This window comes from Notamacropus eugenii, chromosome 3 (assembly GCF_028372415.1).
Source record: "Notamacropus eugenii isolate mMacEug1 chromosome 3, mMacEug1.pri_v2, whole genome shotgun sequence".
Classification (NCBI taxonomy): Eukaryota; Metazoa; Chordata; class Mammalia; order Diprotodontia; family Macropodidae; genus Notamacropus; species Notamacropus eugenii.
In genome coordinates, this window is record NC_092874.1 from 319,020,242 (window position 1) to 319,045,206 (window position 24,965).

Genomic DNA, 24,965 nt, shown 5'->3' on the forward strand with positions numbered 1-24,965 from the left:
CTTCCTCACACCAGGAAGTGAGTAGTGTGATCCTTAAAAGGCTGCTCAGACACCCAGAGGGCTACCGAGTCCCACTGCTGCTTCTAGTAAGAAATGACCCTATGGCCTGGGCCACCTGTGTTCAGGATTGTGAGTCCAGCTCTCAGTGTATCTACACCTGCTGCTTCATCACTTGCCAATCACCACAGGACTTTGAGGCATAATAGTGAAGTCTTTTGATTCGTATGTAAATTGGATCTAAGTGAGGCAGAGTTGTTTCCCTCCTTTTCCTCACTCCAGCCCAGGTGATGGTCCTATCTCACTTTTGCTCTTAGCGATTTACAGAATCCAAAGGCCCAGAGAATCAAAAATTATAAGAGCTGAAAGGGCTTTAGATTCAACCTTTTCATTTTGCAGGTAAGGAAACCGAGGCCTTAAGATGTGAAAGTCATACTCGTTCCCTGAAAATATTTAATCTGGAAAGATGTTAACTGATATTTATTCCTACTAGCCTCTGATTTATAGTTTCCACCTATAAACTCTTCCCCTACCTCAAGGAAGTTCATGAATAAAGACATGGCATACTACCTCTGAAAGAGGTTGGAATATGTTTTGCTTTCATGTCATCACATATTGTTCTTGTAGGAAATAGCTGCTACTCCCTTGAACCAAGTTCAAGCTTCCTTGGCATAACATTCAAAGTCTTCTATGTTTTTGCCCCAAACTCTAGTCAGACTGAATGACTAGGCTTTTTAAAAAAAGTTTGCATTTCATCTATGATCACTTATTATTTAAAAAAGTTTTGCTTTCCTTAATGTTTGTTTGTATTTTTTTGATGGTTAACTAAGTTTAGAACAAATGAAACCACCTAAAAGAAATTATTTTTATATTCTGGACTTGGAAAGCATTATAATGTGAAAACAAAAACAAGAAACTCTAGAGATTAAATAAAATTCACTGTGCTTTAAACAAATCACAAAAATGTAAATATGCTCCTTTAAATCTGTTATAAACATAACCCACTCTGCCCATCTATTTTCTATTTCTCTAGTTTTAACTAGTCATCTCAATCTTTCCATGTCCAACTCTAGCCTTGTGATGCCTCATTCATCATGCCCTCTATAAATTCCATTCCACACATAAACATTTGTCTTCACTGTAAACCTTTTCCTGTCTGGTTCCTTCCATTTATTTGATTTAATAGACACATGGCTGTCCCTAGATGGCAATGCATTCCTAGTTACTCTCTAGCACTGGTTACACCTTCTCTCCATCCCACCACCCCCAGGACTCTCTCAGACTGTCACCGTCTTCTAACTTCACTTCCCACTATTCTTAATCTCACCCTTATAATTAACCAGTTCAACTCTGTTATCTTCTGCTCATGAATCCATAGTTCCCTAGTCCTACTGATGCTCACACCTTGCCAAATTCCAATCCTGGATCACTACCACCATCTAAACAATCAATCAATAAACATTTATTAATTGTCTACTATGTGTCAGGCACTGTGTGAAGTACTGAGGATACTCTCTCCTCTAGGAGCTCAAAACTGAGGTAACATGCAAATAACTATGTACAAACAAAGCTATGTACAGGATGAATAGGAAATTCAATGGAGGGAAGGCATCAAAATTAAGAAGGAATGGGAAAGACATCTGTAGAAGATGAGATTTTAACTGGGATTTGAAGGAAATCAGTGAAGACACTCCTGTTCACATGCTGATAAAGAGACTTTTATGAGTTGGAAGTCACAAAACCCTAGATGACTGAGTTCACTACTGACTAAAGAACTACAAGTTAAAACAACTCTAACATATCATCTCATGCATATCAGCCTGGCTAACATGACAGAAAAAGAAACTGACGTGTTGGAGGGGATGTGGTAAAACTGGGACACCAAAGCATGACTAGTAAAGTTGTTAACTTATTCAGCCATTCTGGAGAACAATTTGGAACTATGTCCACATGGCTATAAAACTGTGCATACCCTTTGACCACTACTGGGTCTGTTTACCAAAGAGATTTTTTTTTTTTTAAAAAAGGAAAAAGACCTATATGTATAAAAATATTTCCAACAGTTCTTTTTGTGGTGGCAAAAAATTGGAAATTGTGAAGCTGTCCATCAACTGGGGAATGGATGAACAAGTTGTGGTATATGATTGTGATGGAATACTATTGTGCTATGGGATATGATGAACAGGATGCTTTTAAAAATCTTACATGAACTGATACAAAATGAAGGGAGCAGAACCAGGAAGACTATTGTTCATAGTAACGGTAACATTGTAGTTGATCAATTGTGAATGACTTAGCTATTCTTAGCAATACAATGATTCAAGAGCATGGAAAATGCTATCCACCTTCAGGGAAAGAAGTGAGGGAGTCTGAATGCAGATCAAAGCATATGTTTTTTAAAACTTTATTTTTGGTTTTTTTGTTTGTTTTCTTTCACAACATGACTGATATGAAAATGTCTTACATGACTGCACATGTATAATCTATATCAAATTGCTTGCCTTCTCAACGAGAGGGGAGGTGAGGGAAGGAGAGATTTTGGAACTCAAAATTAAAAAAAAGAATGTTAAAAATTTGACATATAATTGGAAAAAAGTATTTTAAAAAAGCTAATTTCTTAAAGCAAAAGTTCTATTGTCCTTTCAGCAAAAGAATATGCCTCAAGGCCCTTTCCTTTGGCACCAGTCAATCTAGTTAAAAATGCCTTAGGATGTTGTGATTATTTGTTTCATTTACCAAGATAATTTATCTTAATTGAATCCTTTTGTGTTTTACCCTTAAGCTATTGGGAAGATATCTTTTTGTTTCCAAAACTGTAATAATGCTCATCTCAGCCTACAAGAAGTAGTTCTGTAGTAGCACTCCAGTTCCTAGAGATAATGTTTCTCCATCCTAATTAGAGATAAGAAAGAACTTTAGGATCCTGTGCTTACTATCTCAGTTAGTCAGTTCCTACCCTAGAATTCCTGGGAACAGAAAACTGAAACAGTTCTTCTAACATATATCAGGGATGGACTCTTTTTTGTACATAAAAAAGGAAGTTTGAGACAAATCTTGGGGTTACTGATTAAAATATGGGGGAATGCAAGAAAGGCAGGAGTCAATATGATTACAAGTTTATAAGGCTAGGTAAATGAGAGGATGTATTATTCTGTGTGACCCTGGGCAACCATGGACATAGATAGTTATCTCTCTTCCTTCCACTCCTATTCTCTCTAGTGGTACTGTTGAGGTCAAATTAGGGAGAGCAGTTCAGGGGTGAAAGAATTCACTTAGACATTCTCTTTTATCCAATGGGGGCTTTATTATGTGAAAGCTACAAGGGCCTTATAAGTGAGAAGCTAATGAAAACTCTGGTATTTGGAAGGACCAGGCTTACGGAAATAGAAAGCTACACAGCCTGAAGATGTTCAGGATAATGTGGTTTTAAGGTTTTGTGGTGGCTGAAGATTAAGGGTAAGGAAGAATTTGTGATACAACATAAGGGAGATGGTTGTTACAAGATAAGAAGGAATTCTATGACACCGGATGAGGGAGATGATTGCTTACAAGATAAGGAGAAATTTATGACACAGAATGAGGACAGGGAGACAGGATAAAAGTTACAAGTTAAAGGGAAGTTTTATGGTATTTACAGACTTTATGACATCCTTAAGAGCTACAGAATGAGTCCCACACCCGCTCAGTAGGGGCTTCACAAAGTACTGGAAAAGTGACCCTTAATATTCTCTTTAACCCTTAGGATGCCATTTGTATCCACATTAGTACTGACATGGTAGTGCTGACTCACATTCAAGTCAGCCAGCTAACACTAAAAGGCTTAACAGGAGCACTGGTACCTTCCTTCACTCCATCCCTTTCTCAATGATCTGACACCAGCCTGTGATTCCCATGATGGAGAGCCAACTCATGACACAGGGGAAGCAATCCATCTTACCTCCACCACTACTGAGTCCTTCATTGCCTACAAATATTATCCTTCAATAAACCTCTTATCAGAAGTTTGAGTTTGGGGCTGGGTGAGGCACTTGGTTTATTACAAAATCACTCATCTGGAGGGCAACTGCTGCTAAATGAAGGAAGTAACATGATGTGGAGAGTCTTGACTAGTTAATTCCTCTTTTCATTTCTTTTCCACAAACTCTCAAATTAACTCTGACTCATTTAGGAAAAGGAATTGATCACTAACACAGAGGGAAAGGGTGATTCCCCAGCAAAGGATACTGGAAAGAATGATCAGTGAGGTAGGAGGGGAAAAAAGTTATGAATAAAGATAAAAAGCTGTTTATTCAGAATCCATTATTGTTTTCCTTCAGTTGCTTCAGGTGTGTTCAACTCTTCATGACCCCATTTGGGGTTTTCTTGGCAGATGCTGAAGTGGTTTACCATTTCTTTCTCCAGTTTATTTTACAGATGAGAAAATTGACACAAACAGGGTTAAGTGACTTGCTCAAGGTCACACTGCTGGTAAGTTTCTTAAGCTAGATTTGGGCTTCTGATATTCTACTGGGGAAGAGTAAAAGGGTGGCACAAAGAAGAACAGAGATGATGCTGTAGCACAAGGCTGCTTTAGTCAACTTCTCAACCCAATTTCCTTCTTATGCTCCCAAAATGATGACCCAAGCCAAGATGACAAAGCATAAGGGGGAAATGCAGCTGAGTTCCTGTTTCTCAAACATCTATAAAATGCACCCAGCCAAATCATGATGGAGAAATCCAGAAAAAGTTACAGTGAGTCTTTTGTCAGGTCCCAGTTGGCATAGGGAGGTGTGTAGACATTGGGGACAGGGTAGGGGCAGGAGTACCTTCCAATGCTCAGGGAGAGGCTGTGCACCAGCACAAAAAGAGCTCCCAGACCTATACTAAGGAATTGCTACAGGGATAAGTGCAAACTAGCAGATTTGTCACCCGCTACCCAGTTCTTGATCCAAAATTCAGGGTGGAGTGAGGAGGACCTGCATACAACTTAGAGGAATACTTCGAGGTGTATCAAGAAAAGTAGGAAGTTCAGAAATCAGCAGCAGCAGTGTGGTTCAGACCTGAGGTGAAAAGAAGGGTCTAATTCCCTGCACCTAGCACCATCTGCAGAGGAATAACCAAGGAAGGAAACTACACCAAAGGGGAAGCTACAATTCTGCCACTTTGAACCAACATAGTTTTCCAGCTGACTTAAAGTGGCAGAGTCCAGCAGTAGTCTGCTCTTTATCAGAACTAAACCTAGGTCAGGAACTTACGGAGCTCACAACAGGAAGCAGCACTCAGACTCTGCCTTGGGTCAGATCCCTTTGGAAGCACGTGAAAGCTTGCAAGAAGACCCCAGCCTGCTGAGATCGAGGAATAACACAAGATTCAGTACCTCAAGAAAGTAGCCACAGGATCAGCCCAAATCTTCTCTCTACAAGTGTGGCAGAACCTCACCCTAAGATCAAGTCCAGAGTCAGGAAGGAGGTTGGGAGAAAGGACAAAGAAAAAAAATGAACCACACCATAATGGACTATTTGGGTGCTAGGACACTTAAGACACAAACAAAGAAGAGAACGATTCCAAAACATCTACAAGCAATGCCTCAAAGAAAAACACAGTTTGGGCACAACCTCAACTAGATTCTATGAAGAAATGAGACAAGTGTTTTAAAAAAAGAGTTTAAAAGTGTTTTTATAACTAGAATGAGAACATTTGAGAAAAAAAACGGAAAATAAATGTGAGCTATACAAGGAATAACTGAAGAGGGAATTAACAACTTTGCACAAGAGGCACAAAACTGGCCCAAGCAACAAACTCCCTGAAAATTAAAATGAACCAAATAGAAGCTAATGACTTTAAGAGGCAACAAAAAATATTAAAATAAAGTCAAAAGGCTGAAAAAAACAGAAGAAAATGTAAAGTTTTTCCTAGCAAAAACAACATACCTAGATCAAGAAGAAATTTAAGAATCACTGAACTACCTAAACACCATGACCAAAAAATAATCTAGACATCCTATTTCAAAAAAATCTAATGAGTGTACAAGTTGATATCTGTATAAACAAGAAGAAGAAGGGTGAGGGAGGGAGGAGAGGGAGAGGCTGATATTTGAAACGCATTCTCATCTAAACTAATGAAAAGAAGGAAGAACACATCTACACACACAGAGTTGGGGAAAAAATACATTTCACTTAACAGGAAAATAGAGAAAGGGGAGAAGGAGGGATGGGAATTTAGATGGAAGTTAATTTTAAAAAGGGATTAGTCATAAGTAAAACAAAATCTAGAAGGCAGAGCTAAAATGGCAGAGAAAAAAGAAAAACCTGTTAACAACATCATCTTTTAAGAAGTTATCAAGGAAAACTGCCCTGATATTCTAGAACCAGAGGTTAAATAGAAATTGAAAAAACACACAGATCACCTCCTTCAGAAAGATCTTCCAAAAAAAAAGAACCCCAAATGAAAACTCCCAGGAATATTACAGCCAAATTTCAGAGGTCCCAGATCAAGGAGACAATACTACAAGCAGCCAGAAAGAAGCAATTCAAATTCAGAGTCACAGTCAGGATAACACAAGATTTAGAAGTTTTTTTAAAAAAAATTTAATTAATTTATTTGTTTTCAGTTTTCAGTAATCACTTCCATTAGTTTTAAATTTTCTACCTCTCCCTCCCACACCCTCCCCAAGATCTTACATGGGATCTACACATACATTTTTATTAAACACATTTTCGCATTAGTCATGTTGCATAAGAATGAAAAAGAATGGGAGAAACCATGAGAAAAAGCAAGCCAAAACAAAATATAACACAGGAGAAAATAGTCTGCTTCATTCTGTGTTCCTATTCCATAGTTCTTTCTCTGGATATGAATGGCATTTTGCTTCAAGAGTTCTTTGGGAATGTTTCAGGTACGTGGATTGCTTTGAAAGGCTAAGTCTATCAGAAACAGTCCTTGTACACTATGGCTGTTACTGAGTATAATGTTCTCCTAGTTCTGCTCATTTCAGTCAGCATCAGTTCATATAAGTCTTTCCAGGTTTTTACAAAGTGTGACTGTTCATCACTTCTTGTAGCACAATAGTGTATCACATTCACATACCATAACTTGTTCAGTCATTCCTCAATTGATGGGCATTCCCTCCATTTCAAGTTCTTGGCCACCACAAAAAGAGCTGCTATAAATATTTTTATACATATGGGAGATTTAGCAGTTTTTACATTAAAGGACTGCAAGGCTTGGAATATGATAGGAGGACAAAGGAGTTAGGAGTACAACCAAGAATCATCTTACTCAGTAAAACTGAGTGTAATCCTTCAGGGGAAAAATGGACATTCAATGAAATAGAGGACTTTTAAGCACTCCTAATGAAAAGAACAGAGCTGAATAAAAAATCTGACTTTCAAATACAAGACTCAATAAAGCATAAAAAGGTAAACAGGAAAGAGAAATAGTATGGGATTCAATAAAGTTAAACTGTTTACATTCCTACATGGGAAAATGATATTTGTTACTCCTAAAAACTTTCTCATATTAAGGCTGTTTGAAGGAGTATATATAGATAGAAAGCAGAAGTATGAGATGAATATGATGGAATGATTACCTAAAAAGTAAAATAAAGTGGAGAGAAAGAAGAATGCGTTGGGAGAAGGTGTAAGGGAGAAGTAAAATGGACTGAAAAATTTTTTTTTTTTATTTTTTTTATTTTGTAATGTTTAACAATCACTGCCATACAATTGCGATTTTATCCCTCCCCACCTACTCCCCACTACCCCCCTCCCTCCCCATGACTGCATACAATTCTGTATAGATTCTACATATACTTTCCTATTGAGTATATTTTCACTATAGTCATGCTATGTAGTCAGACTAAGATAAATGAAAAAAATCGTATAACAAATCAGAACATGATACACAAACACATACACATACACAAACATGATCTGCTACAATATGTGAGTGACTTCCATATTTCTCTCTCTGAGTGTGGCAGGCATTTTGCCTTGAGATCCTCCATTGGGATTTTTTTTTTTTTTTGGTAAAAAGTTCTTGTGTTATTACACAAATCTAAGTCTACCAGAAAAAACTCTCACACACTGTGGTTGTTGCTGTGCATAAAGTTCTCCTGGTTCTGCTCCTTTCACTCAGCATCAGGTCATATAAGTCCTTCCAGGCTTCTCTGAAGTCTTCTTGTTCATCATTTCTTATGGCACAATAGTATTCCATTACATTCATATACCATAATTTATTCAGCCATTCCCCAATTGATGGACATCCCCTTGACTTCCAGTTTTTGGCAACTACATAGAGTGCTGCTATAAATATTTTTGTACATGTGGGACCCTTTCCCATTTTTATGATCTCTTGGGGATATAGTCCTAGTAGCGATATTGCTGGGTCAAAGGGTATGCACATTTTTGTAGCCCTTTGGGCATAGTTCCAAATTGCTCTCCAGAATGGTTGGATGCGCTCGCAGCTCCACCAACAATGAATTAGTGTTCCAACTTTCCCACATCCTCTCCAGCATTTATCATTTTCTTGTTCTGTCATGTTTGTGGACTGAAAAATTTTAAAGTGGAGGGGAAGATGGTGGCAGGGAGCATGTGAACCTTGCTCTCATCAGAAATGGCTCAAAGAGGGAATAACAACAACACGCACTAAGTTTGGGTGTAGAAATCTATCTTACCATACAGGAAAGTAGAAAGGGAAGGGGAGAAGAAAAGGTAGGAAGGTGGGACTAGGACTGACAGCAGGTAAGTCAGACTGGGGAAGGTAGAAGTCAGAAGTAAACACTTGAGAATGGACAGGATGAAAGGAGAGAGACAGAGAGTAGGATAAACGGGGAAAATAGAATTGAGGGAAATACATTTGGTAATCACTCACGTGACACAAATTTTTACAGCAAGTTTCTCTGATAAAGACCTCTTTCCTCAAATATATAACTGAGTCAAATCTACAGAAATAAAAACCATTCCTTAACTGAAAATGTCAAAGGATACAAAGTTTTCAGAAAAAGCAATCAAAGCTATTTATAGCCACATGAAAAAATGCTCTAAATCACTATTGATTAGAGAAATGCATATTAAAACAACTCTGAGCTACTACCACATAACCCATCAGATTGGCTAACAGGGCAGAAATGAAAATAACAAATGTTGGAGAGGATGTGGGAAAATCAAAACACTAAAGCATTGCTGGTGAAGTTGTATACTGATTCAACCATTCTGGAGAGCAATTTGGAACTCTGTTGGAAGGGCTATTAAACCATGCATACTATTTGACCAAGCAACCACTACTAGATTTTTATCCCAAAGAGATAAAAAGCAAAACGGAAAAGGACCTATACATACAAAAATATTTACAACAGCCCCTTTTCTAGTGGTGGCAAAAAACTGGAAATTGAAAGGATGTCTATCAAGTAGGGAATGACTGAAGAAGTCGTTGCCTATGATTGTAATGGAATACTACTGGGCTATAAGAAATGATGAACAGGATATTCTCAGAAAAACCTGCAAAGCCTTACATGAACTGATGCAAAGTGAAATGAGCAAAAGGAAGAGAACACTGTGAATAATGTAGCTCCTCACAGCCATACAAGGATCCAAGAAAATTCTGAAAAATTTATGAGAAAGGTGCTGTTCACCTCCAAAGAAAGAACTGGTGGAGCCTGAATGCAGACTGGAGACATTTTTTCTTTGATTTCTTTCTTTTTTATCTGTGTTTTTTTGTCTGTTTTCTTTCACAGCATGACTTACATGGAAATATGTTTTGCATGACTACACATGTATAATCTATGTCAAATTGTTTGCCTTCTCAACATGTGGGGACGGAGGGAGACGGAGTGAATGAAAAAAGAATGTTAAAAATGGTTTTTACATGCAATTGGGAAAAAAATAAAACATTAAATTTTAAAAATCTATGGTTGTACAAATACAACTGTTTGAGACCTGAGCGAGGGCTCCTAAGTTAAGGAATAGATAAATAAATTGAAGAGTATAAATGTGACAGATGAGCGTAACGACCAGTGAAGATTCCAGGGGACCCTTCTGGGGGTGGGCCGGGACATGACCATGCGGACACTACACGTGTGTACGGTGAGTCTCAGCGTTCGCTGGGGTGGGAGGACGAGAGCCCGGATTGTGGGTCATTAAGAGGACACGTCTTTGTAACAGATACTCCGCACTATCTAATCTCACATTTCCGTTACTCAGCGGGGAGGAGGCAGGTGCCCACACCCGTCCTGCTCCTCTCCCTCTCCGCTCCTCCACACCTGCCCCCCCGGGCTCTGGTGAACAGCCCGTACAAACGCCCCGCAGATCCGGACTGCTGTGCAAGGGGCTGTTGTTACGACCACAAAACGTGCTCATACCGAGAGTCTTTGTCCCTCGTGGCCGAAGAGACCAGGCCATCGGGGACATGATGACGTCACCTGCACTTGAGGGAGGGGGGGCTGTGCGGGTCACCAGCCTCACCTCTGAACCCCGTGACTTGATATTGATCAGGATGACTGGAGGTGACCCAGGAGGAGGCAGCTGGGGCTAAGTGACTTGTCCAAGGTCACACTGCTAGAGAGTGTGAAGTGTGTGAGGTAGAGCGCTGTGCCGGTCACCTGCCTCACATCTGAACCCCGTGACCAGATATTCCTCAGGATGGGGCAATGAGGGTTCAGTGACTCGCCCAAGGTCACACAGCCATGCCTGAGGTGAGATCTGAGCTCAGGCCCTCCTGACTGCGGCACCCTCCAACTAAATGTTTCCTGAATAGAAAAGAGGGAGGGAAGGGAAGATCCTGGCCCCCCTCCCGGCCCGGCCCGGCCGGCCCGCACTCACCGCTGTCGTAGTAGTACAGGGGCGCATCCTCCATCTCCATCCCGTCCTCGTCCTCCTTCTCCGGCTCCCCCTCCTCCTCTTCTTCCTCCTCCTCTTTCTCCTTCTCCTCCTGCTCCCCCTCCTCATCCCGCGAGGCCTGGGACACCCGGGAGGTCCGGCGGGGGCTCGGGGACGGGGTGAAGTAGCTCAAGGGCAGCGGCCACAAGGAGGGGTCGAAGTTGAAGCTGGGGGGCCGGGAGATGTGCGGGGGGCCAGAGGCGCCGCTCTGGGAGCCGCGCTGGGAGCGCGGCAGGAGCAGGGAGCTGGCGCGGGGCATCCCGGGCCGGATCACGCGGTTCGACGGGCCCGCGTCGCTGTCGCGCTCGCGCTCCGGGCCGGCCTCGGGGCTCTCTCCCGGCACGAGGCTGAAGAACGGCCCGCGGGGCCTCTCGGGGGCCAGCCGCCCCTCCGCGGCCAGGCCGCCGCCCCCGAAGCGCCCAGCCAGCTGCAGCAGGTCCTCGGCCCGGAGCCGGTACTGGCTGCTCTTGCTCTGCGGCGCGGCCGCCCGGCCCCCCTCCTCCAGCAGCTCGAGGTCCGAGTCGCTGAGCTTCACCTGGCGCAGGGAGTCGCGCCGCGCGGCCGCCCCGCCGCGCCGCCCGCCCTCGTCCTCCGACGCCTCTGCTTCCCCGCCCCAGCTCAGCCTCACGGCCCGGTCCTTGTTCTCGTAGTCCCGCAGCACCTGGAGCAGGGTCTCGGGGCCCTGCTCGTCGAGCTCCTCCGAGGACAGGTCCGTCGCCTCCTTGTCGGAAGCCTTGAGCGTCCCGCTCGAATCCAGGCCCCGCAGCGGCCGCGGCGCCACGTCCAGGCCGCTGTCCAGCGCCCGTGGGACCCTCGCCCCCAAGTCCTCGATGAGCACCTCGGGCCGGCCCGGGGTGGGGCCCGCGGACTCCCGCAAGTCTTGCGCCTTCTCGTCGCCTGGGCCCTCTCTGGGATTCATGGCGATCCTCCTTAACGCGGTTTCTTTCTGCTTTCTTCAGCCACAAAGAGGTCCGCGCCGGCTTCTCCTCGTCCCTTTGGCCTTCTCATGCTCCAAAAAGAGAGACCTCGCCGCTAAGGGCGACACTTTGCCCGCTTCTCTCCCTAGGCCCCAAGCTTCGATTCCCATTGCTTTTCCTTTCCTTCCTTCGTACCACCATAAGGGGGCGCTAGGGCGTAGCCACGTGGTGATCGACAGCTCGTGTGCGCCATCGTCCTCAAAGGTTATCGCGCTGTGCCGAGATAGGCTTCAGATCATTGGACGCAGCTACTGAGCCCAACCCCCTTAATTTACATAAGAGAAAGGAGGCCCGGAGAGGTGGTGACTGGTCCACGACAGCAGCACTTCTGAGGGGCAGATTCATCCTTCCCGGGGCGGGTGGGGGGGATTCGATTGTTTTAGCGCCTGCTCTAGAAGGCTGAGGTGGCACAATGGTGCACAATTCCAGAGAACGCCAGAGAAGCGTGCCACCCGCGGGGGCACCACATGTAGAATGAGACAGACACTCTTGGACGTGACCAGTGTGGGAGCTGGCTTTGTGTGCGCTGCGCGTTGGAAAAAGGATTCTCCCTTTTTTTAGTTCACTTTGGGGTGGAAAGAAGCGCTGTTTAGCAGTAGTAGCTCTAGGCTGGCAGGAGAGTAAAAGTACAGGAACTCGCTTTTAGAATCGTAAACCGATGACCAAAGTAGTGGTGGAGAAACTGGGAGACGAAAGAGGGAGAGTCCCGTAACTGAATTATTCCTCTAATGTAATGACTTCAATTAAATTTGTAAAGTATCTTATTTGCATAATTTGTTAGCAGCCCCTCCCGCTGAATGAATCCACGAACTGACTAATATGTGATTCTAGTCAATAGTCAATAGAGTGGAAGAAAGAGGTAGTAATGGAGAAGTCAGGGCAGGATTTTGGGTTTTTTGATGGGTGAATGATGGATGGATGGATGACCTTTTATCCATTTTTGTCAAGTCAAAGAGAGCTTATTAAGCACTTAGAGTCTTACAGTGACTTAGAGTCATTGTGCTCAGTGCTAGGAATGCAAAGACAAGGAGAAACAGTGGCCTTCCTCTCAAAGCTTCCATTCTGACGGGACAAGACAGCAAACACATGAAAGAAGGCCTAGATCCTTCCTTCCTTTGGTCCTCCCTTCCTTCCTCCCTTCCTTCCTTCCTTCCTTCCTTCCTTCCTTCCTTCCTTCCTTCCTTCCTTCCTTCCTTCCTTCCTCCCTCCCTCCCTCCCTCCCTCCCTCCCTCCCTTCCTTCCTTCCTTCCTTCCTTACGTCAGTGAAGACTTCTCAGTACTTGACAATAGGCTTCTAGTAGGTAGTTAGGCCTAAGTTTCGATCTCCCATTAATTCTAGGACCTTGAAGACACTTGAAACTTCACCCCCACCTGGGAGTGCCACCTCAGTATGCTGCGTGCCACATAAGGTTAGGAGTGCTGTGTTAGCTTTACATGGCTTGTTTGCTACTTCCTTGATCCTTATTTCTAAGGTACATGGCAGCTTAGATTGTGAGCCTGCCTCCCAGCTAATGGGGGTAAGGGCTAGTGGAGGGAGTCCCGTTAGGACTATACAAGTCTTTGTTCTTGCCTTCTGCAAGCCTCACTCCCCGGATTACTTATCAGAGAGGAGATGCCCTTTCTCCCAGCTCATAATAAAATCTTGCTGCTTTGCTTGTGCCTTGAAAAGTCTGATCTTCATTTGTCGGTGGTCTCTGACCCACACATTTCCTTCCTTCCTGTTTTATAGATTGTTTTTATTTTTACATAAGCCATTTTCTGATGGGCCTACACTCTCTGCTCACTGAACCCTTCTTTGTTAACAGATGAAGCCGTGAAGCAAACTAAAGGATACAGAACGTACATGCAACATTCTGCGTCTGCAGGCTCTGATCTCTCTAGTGAGGGAAAAGAAGTATGTTTCATCATCTGCTTTTCAGGAAGATTGGTCATCCTATAAAATCAGCATTCAGCTGCCACCAGCCTACCTAATGGGTTCAAACATGGTTGGAAAAGGGCAGTTGAGTTGTAAACAGTTATTGTACTTCCAGTCACAAAAAAGGGAAGAGAGAACGGGAAGAAAATAGCTCCTATGAATTTTCCAAAAGTACAGTGGGTTGCCTTGAGAGATAGCGTGTCCTTCATCTGCAGTCTTCAGGTGGAGACTGAATGACCACTTGTTAGTGACACTAGAGACAAGCTTTCTATGTAGATTGAGTGGTATCTGAGATGCTTGACAGTGCAGATTTTGTGTTGCCAAGTATGTTGGAAACAACATTGGAATTCCATGAGGTATGCAAAGGGATTCTCTTAGATAATGCTGACATTTCTCTTTAAAATATGAAATAATGAAAATTTTTTTTCTTAAAATTTCAATATGAAATAGGCTTAATATCCTTTGTTTTAGAATATGCCCAGTGCCTATTTATTTAAAGGGTACTTAATACCCTTAGATTCTTAAGGCTAGAATTATGAGAGTCATTCACATTGTTCCACAACCAAATAACTGATCTAGTCAGGCTGCATTGCTAAGTGGGTGCCTATCCTCTACTTGAAAACACCCAATGAAGGTGAACACTACCTCCCAAATAAGCCCATCCTACTTTGAACAGCTCTGATCCTTAGCAAACTTCTTCTTTATATCAAATACAAAAGCACCTTTCTGAAACTTTTGCCCATTTTTCCTAGTTTTGTCCTCTGAGGCAAATAAAATGAGTCTAGTCTTTTACATGATGGCCCTTCAAAAAACGGAAGACGTCATATCATGTTCTCTTTCCCTACCTCCCAAAGTCTTTTCCATGCCTAACATCTTCAACTCCTTCAACCCATGGATGCTTATAAAAATATTAAATCTAGTCATAGAAATAATTGAATAATTTTTTGCTTATCTATTTTTCAGATTAAATATCTTATCCCAACATGAACATGAAAAATCAGGCATGGAAGTCCAACAGACCTCAGAGGATCTTTAACTGCGATGGAAACCCAAGAAAGGCAGACTAAAGCTTTGGCAAGATGATCAAAGGTTAGGGCTGAAGCAAGAACAATCAGTATAATTCACTGAGGAAGAACTTCACTAGAGTCAGGGTTGGCAAAAAGTGAACTGATTGGAGCTCAGGTAGGTGAACCAAAGTCTAAGCCATTCTGTCTTCCTGTGGCCCTTTCCCAAACATATCCTTTACATGAAAAAGACACAAGGTATTGAATAGGGTGGGGATTAATTTGTAGTCATTGAATAAGCATTTATTAAGCACTTATGTGCCAGGAATGTGCAACAAGAAACTGAGGTCAGAGGCCAAGGGATTTCCTTCCACAAACCTCTTCTCTCTAATCCCCTCCTCAAAAGGTCTAGGCATAGGTGCCCTATAGGAAGTGCTGAAACACCATTTTCTAACTCAGCTACTCCGCCTTAACTCATCTAATTGGACCCAAGGCAATTTCCAAAAACTATAATAATACATGAGGACCTTTTCCTTCAGAGAAAAGTACTTTTGCTCGCTTCACATTATTTCTATTATTTTGATTCTTTAGATTTCAACAATTTATAGAAGATTTTTCAGTTATTCATACACATGAGAAAATAAAAATTGTTTTATTAAAATAGAAAAGCTGCCCGGTACATTGCATTGAAGACATTTATACAGACAACAGCAAGTATTACAAACGTGCTACATTAGCATATGGATATTCCCAAAGTGCCTACTTTAAACATCATTTTGGCAAAAAACAATTATGTCCATATATTCTTCAGAAGTTGGCTAATACTGAAAAAAATACTTCATGTGGAATCTAAATTCAGGTGCATAAAATAAGTATTAAATTGTATAGCTTATTTCAAATATTTAAACACAAAGTATAAAACTTAATAAACAACATGCAAGACATTTTAATATTTAGAATAGCATCTATACATATATATGTATATATATATATAAAAACAAACATAAAAAAAAATTTTGCAACAAGGAATAAAGCATAATATGTAGTATCTACAGTGGACATACTATAAAGACAGAATGCATCTTCATGAAAAAAAAGTACCGGATAACATTTGTGATTGTCATCTTAAAAACATGGCTATTAGTTTTCTTCATAATAAAATAGAAGGAACATAAGGATCATGTATTATTTACATGAACAATTAAGTACTTCACTTTTTGGCAATTATTCAGTAGCAGCAGTTTGTTTTAAGACTGACATTTAAAAGCCTGTTGGCTCACTTGACTGTCCCCGCCCAGGTTAGTTGTGAGTCACACGAAATTGCACAAGGCAGGGTGCTTTCTGTATTGCTTAAAAAAAAATCTTACTTTTTATGTATTTGAGAAGACGTTTCCCTTTCATAAAAGTCGGAAGCATGTTAGAGACATACCTAGCTACTGGATGGAATGAGGCACTTAACTACTGAAGGGTACCTTCTCATCAAACTAACAGAAATGTTCTTCTATCGCTCTGGAACGTATCCATTGAATTTTTTTGAATCTCACATTTTCCACTGATTTAACATGATCATTTCAGAAATATTTTATTTTCATTTCTGCTATTGAGTTGGCAGTGAATTTACTAACACTATATTTCTTTGTATCTGAGCTTCTGGTTCAAGTAGCTGATATGTAAACAAATAATGAAAAACACTGGGGGATCTTTCCTATTAAAGGAACCCAGCAAGGAATCCTTCCATGAAGTGAATCCTTTTATAAAGCAAAACAAAAAAAAAATCTTTAAGGTGGGTAACAGCATCTCATTCACCAGATTCCCAACGGTAGAGTACATCTCTAGGGAAATTTCGCATCAAGTTCATGTAGTAATACAATGTCAAAGATCTAGTTTTTAAGATATTATTTTGAAGACCCATTTTCTATCTCATAAATGTAAAAAATGTAGGGGATTTGATGAGAAATATTACTTAAAAAGAAAAATACTGTGTGGTGAATTACTGAAGTGACATGTGCTTTTACTTGGTGATTGCCATAACAAAGACCATCGGTCCTGAATGTCTCTTACAATAAAGAAACAGCATAGAGAATTCGTTCTGCACATTTCATAAGCAGTTACGTGCCATGCAAAACTAAGAAGGCAAACAGAAGGCTGAAGAAAAGGGGCCGATAGAGAGGCAGAGTTCTTGTGCTAGCAGAGGGAAGGCTGCTTGAAACTTGCACCCGGGAGATGACAAGTGCTGAAAGTGGGACGTGTGATGACAGAGTTGGGCTATCCGAATTGATCAGTGATTCAATCTTTTCTGCTTCTTTATTGCAAGCCTCAATCTGGTAGAGAGGGAAAAAAATAAGATCATGAAAAAGTACAATCCCATTGGGTCAGGGAAGTTTTAAATTGTTCCTGCCAAATTTGGAAAGGTGCATATTCTGTAAAAGCCTTAACTCAGATCACTCCAGTGATTCAATCTCAAAGTCATTATGTAATGAGACACGGCATCTGTTGGGCCTGCCATGGTACCCCTGAGACCACGGGATCTTCCTGCTTGGCTTCTGCCCCCTTCTAGCTATAGAACCATAATTAAATCAATAATGTCACTGTAATTGGAAAGATTGTGTTGTTAGTCAACCGTTCTGTGACTCCACTTGCCATCTCAGTGACTTCTCAAATCAAAGTACTCCTCTCTGGTTACCACTCCATGCTCTCTGTATCTGTCTCTTTCTGTTAGAATAGAAGTCAGCTCCTTGAGGGCCGAGACTGGTCTGCTTTTGTTTTTGCAACCCAGCATTTAATAAATACTTTAAATTAATTTTTTATCCAAATATGTGCAAAAACTTCATTATTCTCTTCTCATATGTTAATCAAGGATGTCCTTGATATATGTGCAGACAATTTTCAAAACCTTATAGAAAGGAGAAAGCAAGTATGTTATTTAAAAATTTTTTTGATGATAGTACTTTTAAAAAAATCATCTTTTCCACTCTTTTGGAATTTTCCTTTCATTGAGATACCCTGAAAAATTAATCTGAATTCCTTTAAAATTGTTGTCTCAAGCACATATTTCCTTACATATTTGTTTAGTTGAGAAATTCTCAAATTAATTTTAAGTGTTTTTTCTACTTCTACTTATTTATTTGATAGGATAATATTAGACATCTGAATGTGGTAGATACAGTCATTAGTCACAGAATTGTAGTAAGGATCAAATGAGATAAAAGTATAACTATAAGAAGCACTTGAGATAAAGTACTAGTAATAATAGTTGACATTTTTATATCACCGATGAAAATAGGTTGCTACAGAAAGATTGAAAGATCTGCTTTATTTCACATGTATTTATCGTTGTTTCCAGTTTCGTATTACTGCTTCACATGGTTTTATTTCATTTGCCTATTCTTCTTCTCCACAATGGTTTTGCAAATCAATCTGTACACAGCTTGTGTACCAATGAAGCCTGTGCACCTTTGATACCAAGTGTGAGCTGGCTATGGTTTTTGGGCTCTTTTCACTTGCCTACTGTGCCAAGTGTTTCACATTGTTTAAACTTCGGAGCTGGTCCTTATTTTTACCCATTTCTCATTTTCAGAGTTCAGAGCTTAAATGGGCTGGGTTTATAGTTGTATAACATCTTCTAACTCATTTATCCTTTCTTTCAATTTCACACTGGTTTTGACTTTTGTTCTAACATGACTGGCCAGACTAGATCCTACAGTGAGTCCCATTGGTAGCTCATGCCAAGGTGCAATGGTATCCACTATTCAAATTGTTCTTGATGAAAACATTCATGGTATGCAGACATACTTGGGTGAGCTTAGGAGTCACGCTTCTATTATCCTGCAATTTGTATTCTGGTTTAACTTATGAGGACAATGTCAATATAGATATGGTTGAATTCCTCCAAATTCATTGGTTATTGGGCAAAATTCTCCAGTAACTAATCAATAGTGAAATTTTATACAGATTGTCTAAAAACTGTGATTCTTAGAATCTTTTACCCCTTTTCCACCTGTTAATTTATTTAAGGTTTAATTACCAATTAAAAAGCAAATAATGCTAAATTTAAAAATGAAAACAAATGTCTAGCAATGTGTATTTCACTACAATTCAATGCTCAGTCTTACCTGTAATGCTTTTGGATAATGATCAACAGGAATAATGAGAATCACTATTTCTGATTCAATGCTTAAGTAGCCAAATACATCACACTGTGGAACTGAAATGTGCAAGCGAATTTTCTCAAGTATTTCCAGAACAGTTATGGGTTTTTTGGTTGTAACCTAGAAAAAGGCAGATTTTTAATTACCTGCAGTACTGGTTCAAGTGCAAAACTACATTTCATTAGGTTGCAACTTCAGACCATGTTACAGTGAGGTCCTGCTGATAACTAAACTCCAAATTCAATCTCATAGCTCCTTGTATTAGGAAGCCCTTTTGTATATGCCCAGTCATCTGAACTAGCAAGGAAAAATCTTCTAAAAACATTACTTCTTTGAAAGAAAAATTTTTTTGAGCTAGAGGTACATAAAATGTATTTTATCCAAAATCCATGAGTATGAGCATTGGTGCACCCACATTTTGGGGTCCTACCCCAGAGTCAGTAATGAAAAGTGAAATGATCCACAACAGGAAAAAATTACATATATGGTAGAAGACTAATATGGAGAATAGCTTTGTGATGAAAAAATGGGTTAATTTCATAGATACTCTTTTGGGGGAGCTTCACTGTTATGAAAAGAAATAAAATTACCCAGACTCTTTAGAGCCTTTTGGAATTGTGGAAGCTTAACTAGATAGATTTATTCCATTCTGTCCCAGCACCTAGCCAAAATCAGGATTCCAACATGGTGGAGTTTTTTGAGCAAAGGCATCAGGCTAACTGTGAAACAGGAGGTGTATCATACTGTCTGCACTCATATACCGTAGGGAAAGGTCTTTATGTACGAATTTTGTGTGGAAAAGGTACACATCACCCTTTCTGGTCATACTTCTGAAATGACTCATATTCATACACCCTTAAATAGGTAACAAGTGTATTTCTTATTGTCTTATTTTGCAGATGAGGAGACTGAGAGGTTAAGTATTTTGCTGATGAACATCCAACTAACTGTCAGGATTCAAACCTAGGACTTCTGGCTTGCAGCACTCTCTTTTTTTTGCCCATATTGTTTTTCCCCACATAGCCATCCCCTTAGGAAGTGATCTTTGAATTGGAAAAAATGTCTCTATCTGTAAAAATGATTTTCCTAAAGTGCAAGTCTGATCATATCATTCCGCTCTTCCTCCCACCCCCAGCTCAATAAACTCCTGTGACTCCCTATCATCTCCTGCATCAAATATAAAATCCTCTTTTTGGCATTCAAAGTCCCTCACAATCTGTCCCTCCTTTTCCAGTCTTCTTGCACCTTCCACCCCACCATGCAGTCTTCAATCCAGTGACCTGGGCCTCTTTTCTGTTCCTTGAATAAGATACTCTATTTCTTAACACTAGTATTTTCTCTGACTTTCCCTCATGGGAAATGAGCATGGAATGCTCTCCCTCCTCATCTCTGCCTTCTGCTTTTGCTGGTTTCCTTCAAGTCCCAGATAAAATGCCACCTTTTACAGGAAGCCTTTCCTGATTCCTCTTAATCACAGTGCCTTCCCACCATCGGTTATTTCCAGTTTATCCTGTATTTGGCTTGTCTGTACATGGTTATTTGCATGTTTCTCACCCATTAGATTCTGAACTCCCTGAAAGCAGACGTTGTCTTTTACCATTTTTGTGGTCCTAGCACTTAGCCCACTTAAGAAATCTTTACTGACTATTATTTACTGACTATTATTCTTCCTCCATTGTATAATCTCATCGTTGCAGAAACTTCTTCTATTTATGCAGATCAGTCAAGCACTCACCAAGCACTTGTTAGGCTACTTTCCGTCAGGCACTGTGGGTACAAAGAAAGGCAGAAGCCCATTCCTGCTCTCAAGGAGTTTACAGCTCTGGAGCATCGCTTAGGGCACTGAAATATTAACTACCTTGTCCAAAGTCACAGTGTGAAAGAAACTAGACTTGGACCCAAGTCTTCCTGACCCCGAGGATGGTTCTCTATCCATCTACTTCCATAGCTATCCCTCCTCTATCTATATTGTACTACTTGTACATGCATTGCCTAGTATGAATCAATAATTCAGACCTTGGTTCTTAGCAGGATGGTTTATCCATTAGATGGCAGCCGTTTTCAGTAGCTGCTATAAATATAGAGAAACTTGGTCAAACTGATAAACTTTGCTTAGTGTTAAACGCAGTGTTAACTTGGATTTTAAGTGGCCTTTTGACAGACTAACAGCTCCTTCTAGTGAGAACAGTCATAAGTCAAATAAACAAATTAGTCTGGGATCACAGCAGAGACCCATCCTGACAATGTACTGGTTACTGTATACTCCCGAGCTGTTGAAGTTTTAAATGTGACACTTACAGATATTAAAATAACCCAAATTCAGTAGTATTTTGTCTTTTCATTCTCAACAAATGTTGTTTAAGGAAGAGCAAATTATTAATAGTGGACCTGCATTCATTTCTTTAAGATGAAGCAGCTGACCTAGATGGTATCTAATGTGAAACATTTACTTTTCTGAATTACAAAACTGAAACCCTAATTGTTAAAGTGAGTTTACAAAACTTTTAAAAGAAGATGTGGATTTTCTAAAATTTCTAATATTTTCTTAGCTTTTACCTTAGCAATTGTATCCAACTTTTCCTTGTCAAATAAAACTCTTAACATCCCTGCACACAATGGGCAACACGCACCTGTGAAACAGAAACCAATGAAAATAAGGCAAATTGAAAACATTTGGGTAAATAATCAGCCCCTATGTGAGACTGTACAGAGAGATATGTATGTGGGGCTGGAAGTATAAGCATGACCTGTGACATGAGCTGTTGCATAAAGGGTAAAAGGAAAGAAAGAAATTTTAAAGATCTGGTTCATAGGACTTGCTGCAATACTGCAGGGATAAAAGTTGGATTTTAAACTGCCAATAACCAACATGTATGAACCTTAATGAACCCACCGGGTGAGATGACTGGTTTGCATCCAGTTGCTGGAAGAGGAGGACATTGGACTGCAGCACACTCTGTGAAAGAGCTGTATTCTGAGAGAGCTCCTACAGCCTGACAGGGGCCAGAATAGTCCACTGCCACTCGATCAGAATAGGCAGCACACACATTACTGTAGGTTTCACCGTTGTGTCCACAAACGGGTTTTGCTGATTTGCAAAAGGGCTGAAAGGAAAAAAAAAGATTTACATTTAACTTTAGTTATGTGGAAACTCTTTTCTGCACCAATAGGATCCTAAGGGAATTTATTCTTTCTCATGGGAAAAATAAAAGGCACAGAGGCAAATTCCAGAGAGATCCTACATTTTATCAATGGGCCAAACAATAACTACTTGGGCCATTCAGAGATTACTTTCTCACAATCCTCTGCCTCCATTTATATATGTTCAACCACTGTGAACTAATAAATCTCTATATAATTATAATTAATGTAAATTATAATTATATATATAATTATAACTAAAAATTATATATAAAATGCTATTTATTACCTTAGGGTATTTTTGCTGATATCTATCAGTTATTCTCTACAATAATATGAACAAATCATAACTGTTCCAATATACTGTTATTAGACATCTATGTATATATATATATATATATACAGTATATATACATATTTTTTAATCATGAAGAATTAAAAAGCCTACTCTGTCACTGTGAAACATGGAATCAAGTTTTAAGGCAGCACTATTCTAGAGCTAAGATGACACATAGAATCAGACTGATATATGATTGGATTTTATGGTTATGTAATGACCTAAAGATGTCTAGGGAAGAAACAGAATTCCAGTGCCTCTGCATCACATACGGAATCAGAAAACCTGGGCCCTGGTTCTACAAGAGCCACTTAACTAGTATGATGTTCAGCAAGTCACTCAGGGCCTCCGCTTTTTTGTCTGTAAAATGGGGATAATACCTGCATGACCTCACAGGGCTGCCAAAACCAACAAATAAAATAAAGTGCTAAGCATGTTACAACTGTAAAACAGAATATAAATGCTAAGCATGGTGATTACTAATGCAATCATCTTTATATTACTGATAATAATACTGTCATCCATTTTTTTTGGTTTCAGTACTGGCTTCATCTCAACCTTTCCAAGCACATTGGTGGGTATCTTTTTCATAAAGGTTTCCAACTAAAAATGCTCCTAATTCTTATATGCTTAAAACATATTATTGAAGAGAATCCTAATTTTGAGTAAGATGGTTATAAACTAACCATCACGAGGGGATGCTATAAAGAGTGTTCTTGCATGGGTGTGGGCTGGACTAGATAACTTCTGAGTCTCTTCAAGTATGAGATTCTGTGATTCTATAACTGGGATTCAAAATCTGGTGACCTCTGACAAGCCACTTAACTCTCTGGGCCTCACTCTCCTTAAATGTAAAAAGCTGACATTGAATTCAAGAGATGATTTCTAAGATCCCTTCCTGCTCTAAATCCTACAGTCTTATAGTCTTACTATCAAGACTTTAATTTTATAGTTTTGCAAACATCTATCAGGCAATTGGTAGGATATTGTAACCTGTTGAGAATAAAACAACTGGAGAAATACATCTTCTTTATACGTGGAGCAGAAGAAACATTTCAGGTGTTTGGCATTTTCATTTTAATCTTACTCTTCAAAATCATTTCAGGATACTTTTACAGTAAATCAGGACCAAAAATCCCATGCAGTAATTAGAACAGCTGCAGAAGGGAAACTTGTTTAAGCAGCTGAACTGGGTTTCAGGAATCCCTTGCTAATTTTATGTCTCTCACAGATCTTACCAGGTCACTGTGACTTAGTTACAAGAGTCAAAACTTTGTGTGCTAAAACCAAGGGGATTAGGGATAAAAGAACTCAAGGTATTTAATATATGATTGTGTGCCTAAATCCCAAATGGTAGCATACTATAGTTATTTTCCTTTTGCACAATAAATACAATTATTTTGCCAAAAACAAAGCAGTATTCAGTTCAGTTATTTTACAGTAATTAAAGTTTGAGATGTATATTTATAAAATGAATATAAGTGTGATGAACTTCCTCAATTATGTGTGGTTCTGATCTTATTTAAATGCAGTTTCTCTATAACTGCAAACTCATATGGGACGATGGATCCAGCAGAACTTTGGAGACAAGGCTGGTTCAGGTTTTGGGGAAGTGAAAATCCTAACTAGGAAGAACCAAGAAGAAAAAAAGGGGGAAAAGTGTGCAAAATAAGAACAAAGCATGCATTCAACCATGCATTGGAAAAATAAACTATACTTGATTTAGGCTGGAGCCTGGGAAAAGACTATCTCTGCCACCTATGGTGAAAGAAAGAACCAGCATTTGTGGGTGTTAACTGGTTTGGTCAACCATTTGAACCTGAGTTTGTGTAATGTAAATACTGCTAGAAAGGAAGGGCTTCTCTTTCTCCAGGACCAAAGCCCAAAACTTTGTTTCAGAATAAACCAAGTGGAACAGAGAAGAGAGATATTGTAAGCTGGTCAAAGTTAACCTTTTACAGCTAAGATTTGCCTGCTGATTTCATAATTTATACCCTAGGATCCTTACACTGTAAAACAGTAGTTCTTGCTTTCTAAATATCTGGCTGAATGTCATGTGATGACTTCAGAAGGGGATCAGGGAATACGGTGACAGACTTAAGTGTCAAGATCAGTCTAAAGAAAAGAATCTCTTTTATCCCTTCGTTTTCAGCCAATGTGAGTGGCTCCTAATGAAGGCAGCCCTATTTTTGGAAGTGCCCCTGGGTATTTTCATCACTGATGTATTTCACTGGCCAGAGCATGGACTGTACTTCCCACCCAAGTGTGAGCTATAACTACAGTAAGTGAACAAAAACACAAGTAACAAATATCAAAGAAGTGTAATTATTTTTTTTAGTGTACATCTGTTTTTTTTCTTTTGGAAGAGGTTTCACTTGAGAAGTGTGATTTATTTATACTCATACAATATATCTTACTCTAGTAATATACATGCATATGATGGATGCCTTCAAAAACAGGAAGAAGCCAACAAACATTTCAGCATTATATTAAAACTTTAAAAAGTAGGGAAGGTAAAAAACATTTATTAGGCACTTACTCTGTGCTCAGCACTGTGTTAAGTGCTTTACAAATATCACCTCATTTAGTCCTCACA

General features: G+C 40.0%; 2 protein-coding genes and 2 long non-coding RNA genes across 5 annotated transcripts in view; 2 read left to right on the forward strand and 2 right to left on the reverse strand.

Moving 5' to 3' along the window:
- Nucleotides 1–12,578, reverse strand: part of GLIPR2 (GLI pathogenesis related 2) — a 73,417-nt gene extending 60,839 nt beyond the window's left edge. Inside the window, exon 1 of the mRNA XM_072596807.1 lies at nucleotides 10,791–12,578. Coding sequence (XP_072452908.1) covers nucleotides 10,791–11,766 — 976 coding nt within the window. The 5' untranslated portion in view covers nucleotides 11,767–12,578. The remainder of the gene's footprint in view (nucleotides 1–10,790) is intronic.
- On the forward strand, nucleotides 12,467–13,717 carry LOC140496703 (uncharacterized). Its single transcript, XR_011964372.1, has 3 exons — nucleotides 12,467–12,554; nucleotides 13,164–13,233; nucleotides 13,630–13,717. It is a non-coding gene; the product is annotated as an uncharacterized lncRNA (long non-coding RNA).
- Nucleotides 13,718–14,844: 1,127 nt separating this feature from the next.
- LOC140496704 (uncharacterized) lies at nucleotides 14,845–24,605 on the forward strand. Its single transcript, XR_011964373.1, has 3 exons — nucleotides 14,845–14,921; nucleotides 22,910–22,943; nucleotides 24,522–24,605. It is a non-coding gene; the product is annotated as an uncharacterized lncRNA (long non-coding RNA).
- RECK (reversion inducing cysteine rich protein with kazal motifs) overlaps nucleotides 15,380–24,965 on the reverse strand; it is a 73,972-nt gene continuing 64,386 nt past the window's right edge. For both annotated transcript variants that reach the window (XM_072596806.1, XM_072596805.1), the window contains exons 18-21: nucleotides 21,785–21,995; nucleotides 21,448–21,521; nucleotides 18,856–19,011; nucleotides 15,380–17,064 (exon numbers count right to left, since the gene is read on the reverse strand). In XM_072596806.1, coding sequence (XP_072452907.1) covers nucleotides 16,852–17,064; nucleotides 18,856–19,011; nucleotides 21,448–21,521; nucleotides 21,785–21,995 — 654 coding nt within the window. In that variant the 3' untranslated portion in view covers nucleotides 15,380–16,851. The remainder of the gene's footprint in view (nucleotides 17,065–18,855; nucleotides 19,012–21,447; nucleotides 21,522–21,784; nucleotides 21,996–24,965) is intronic.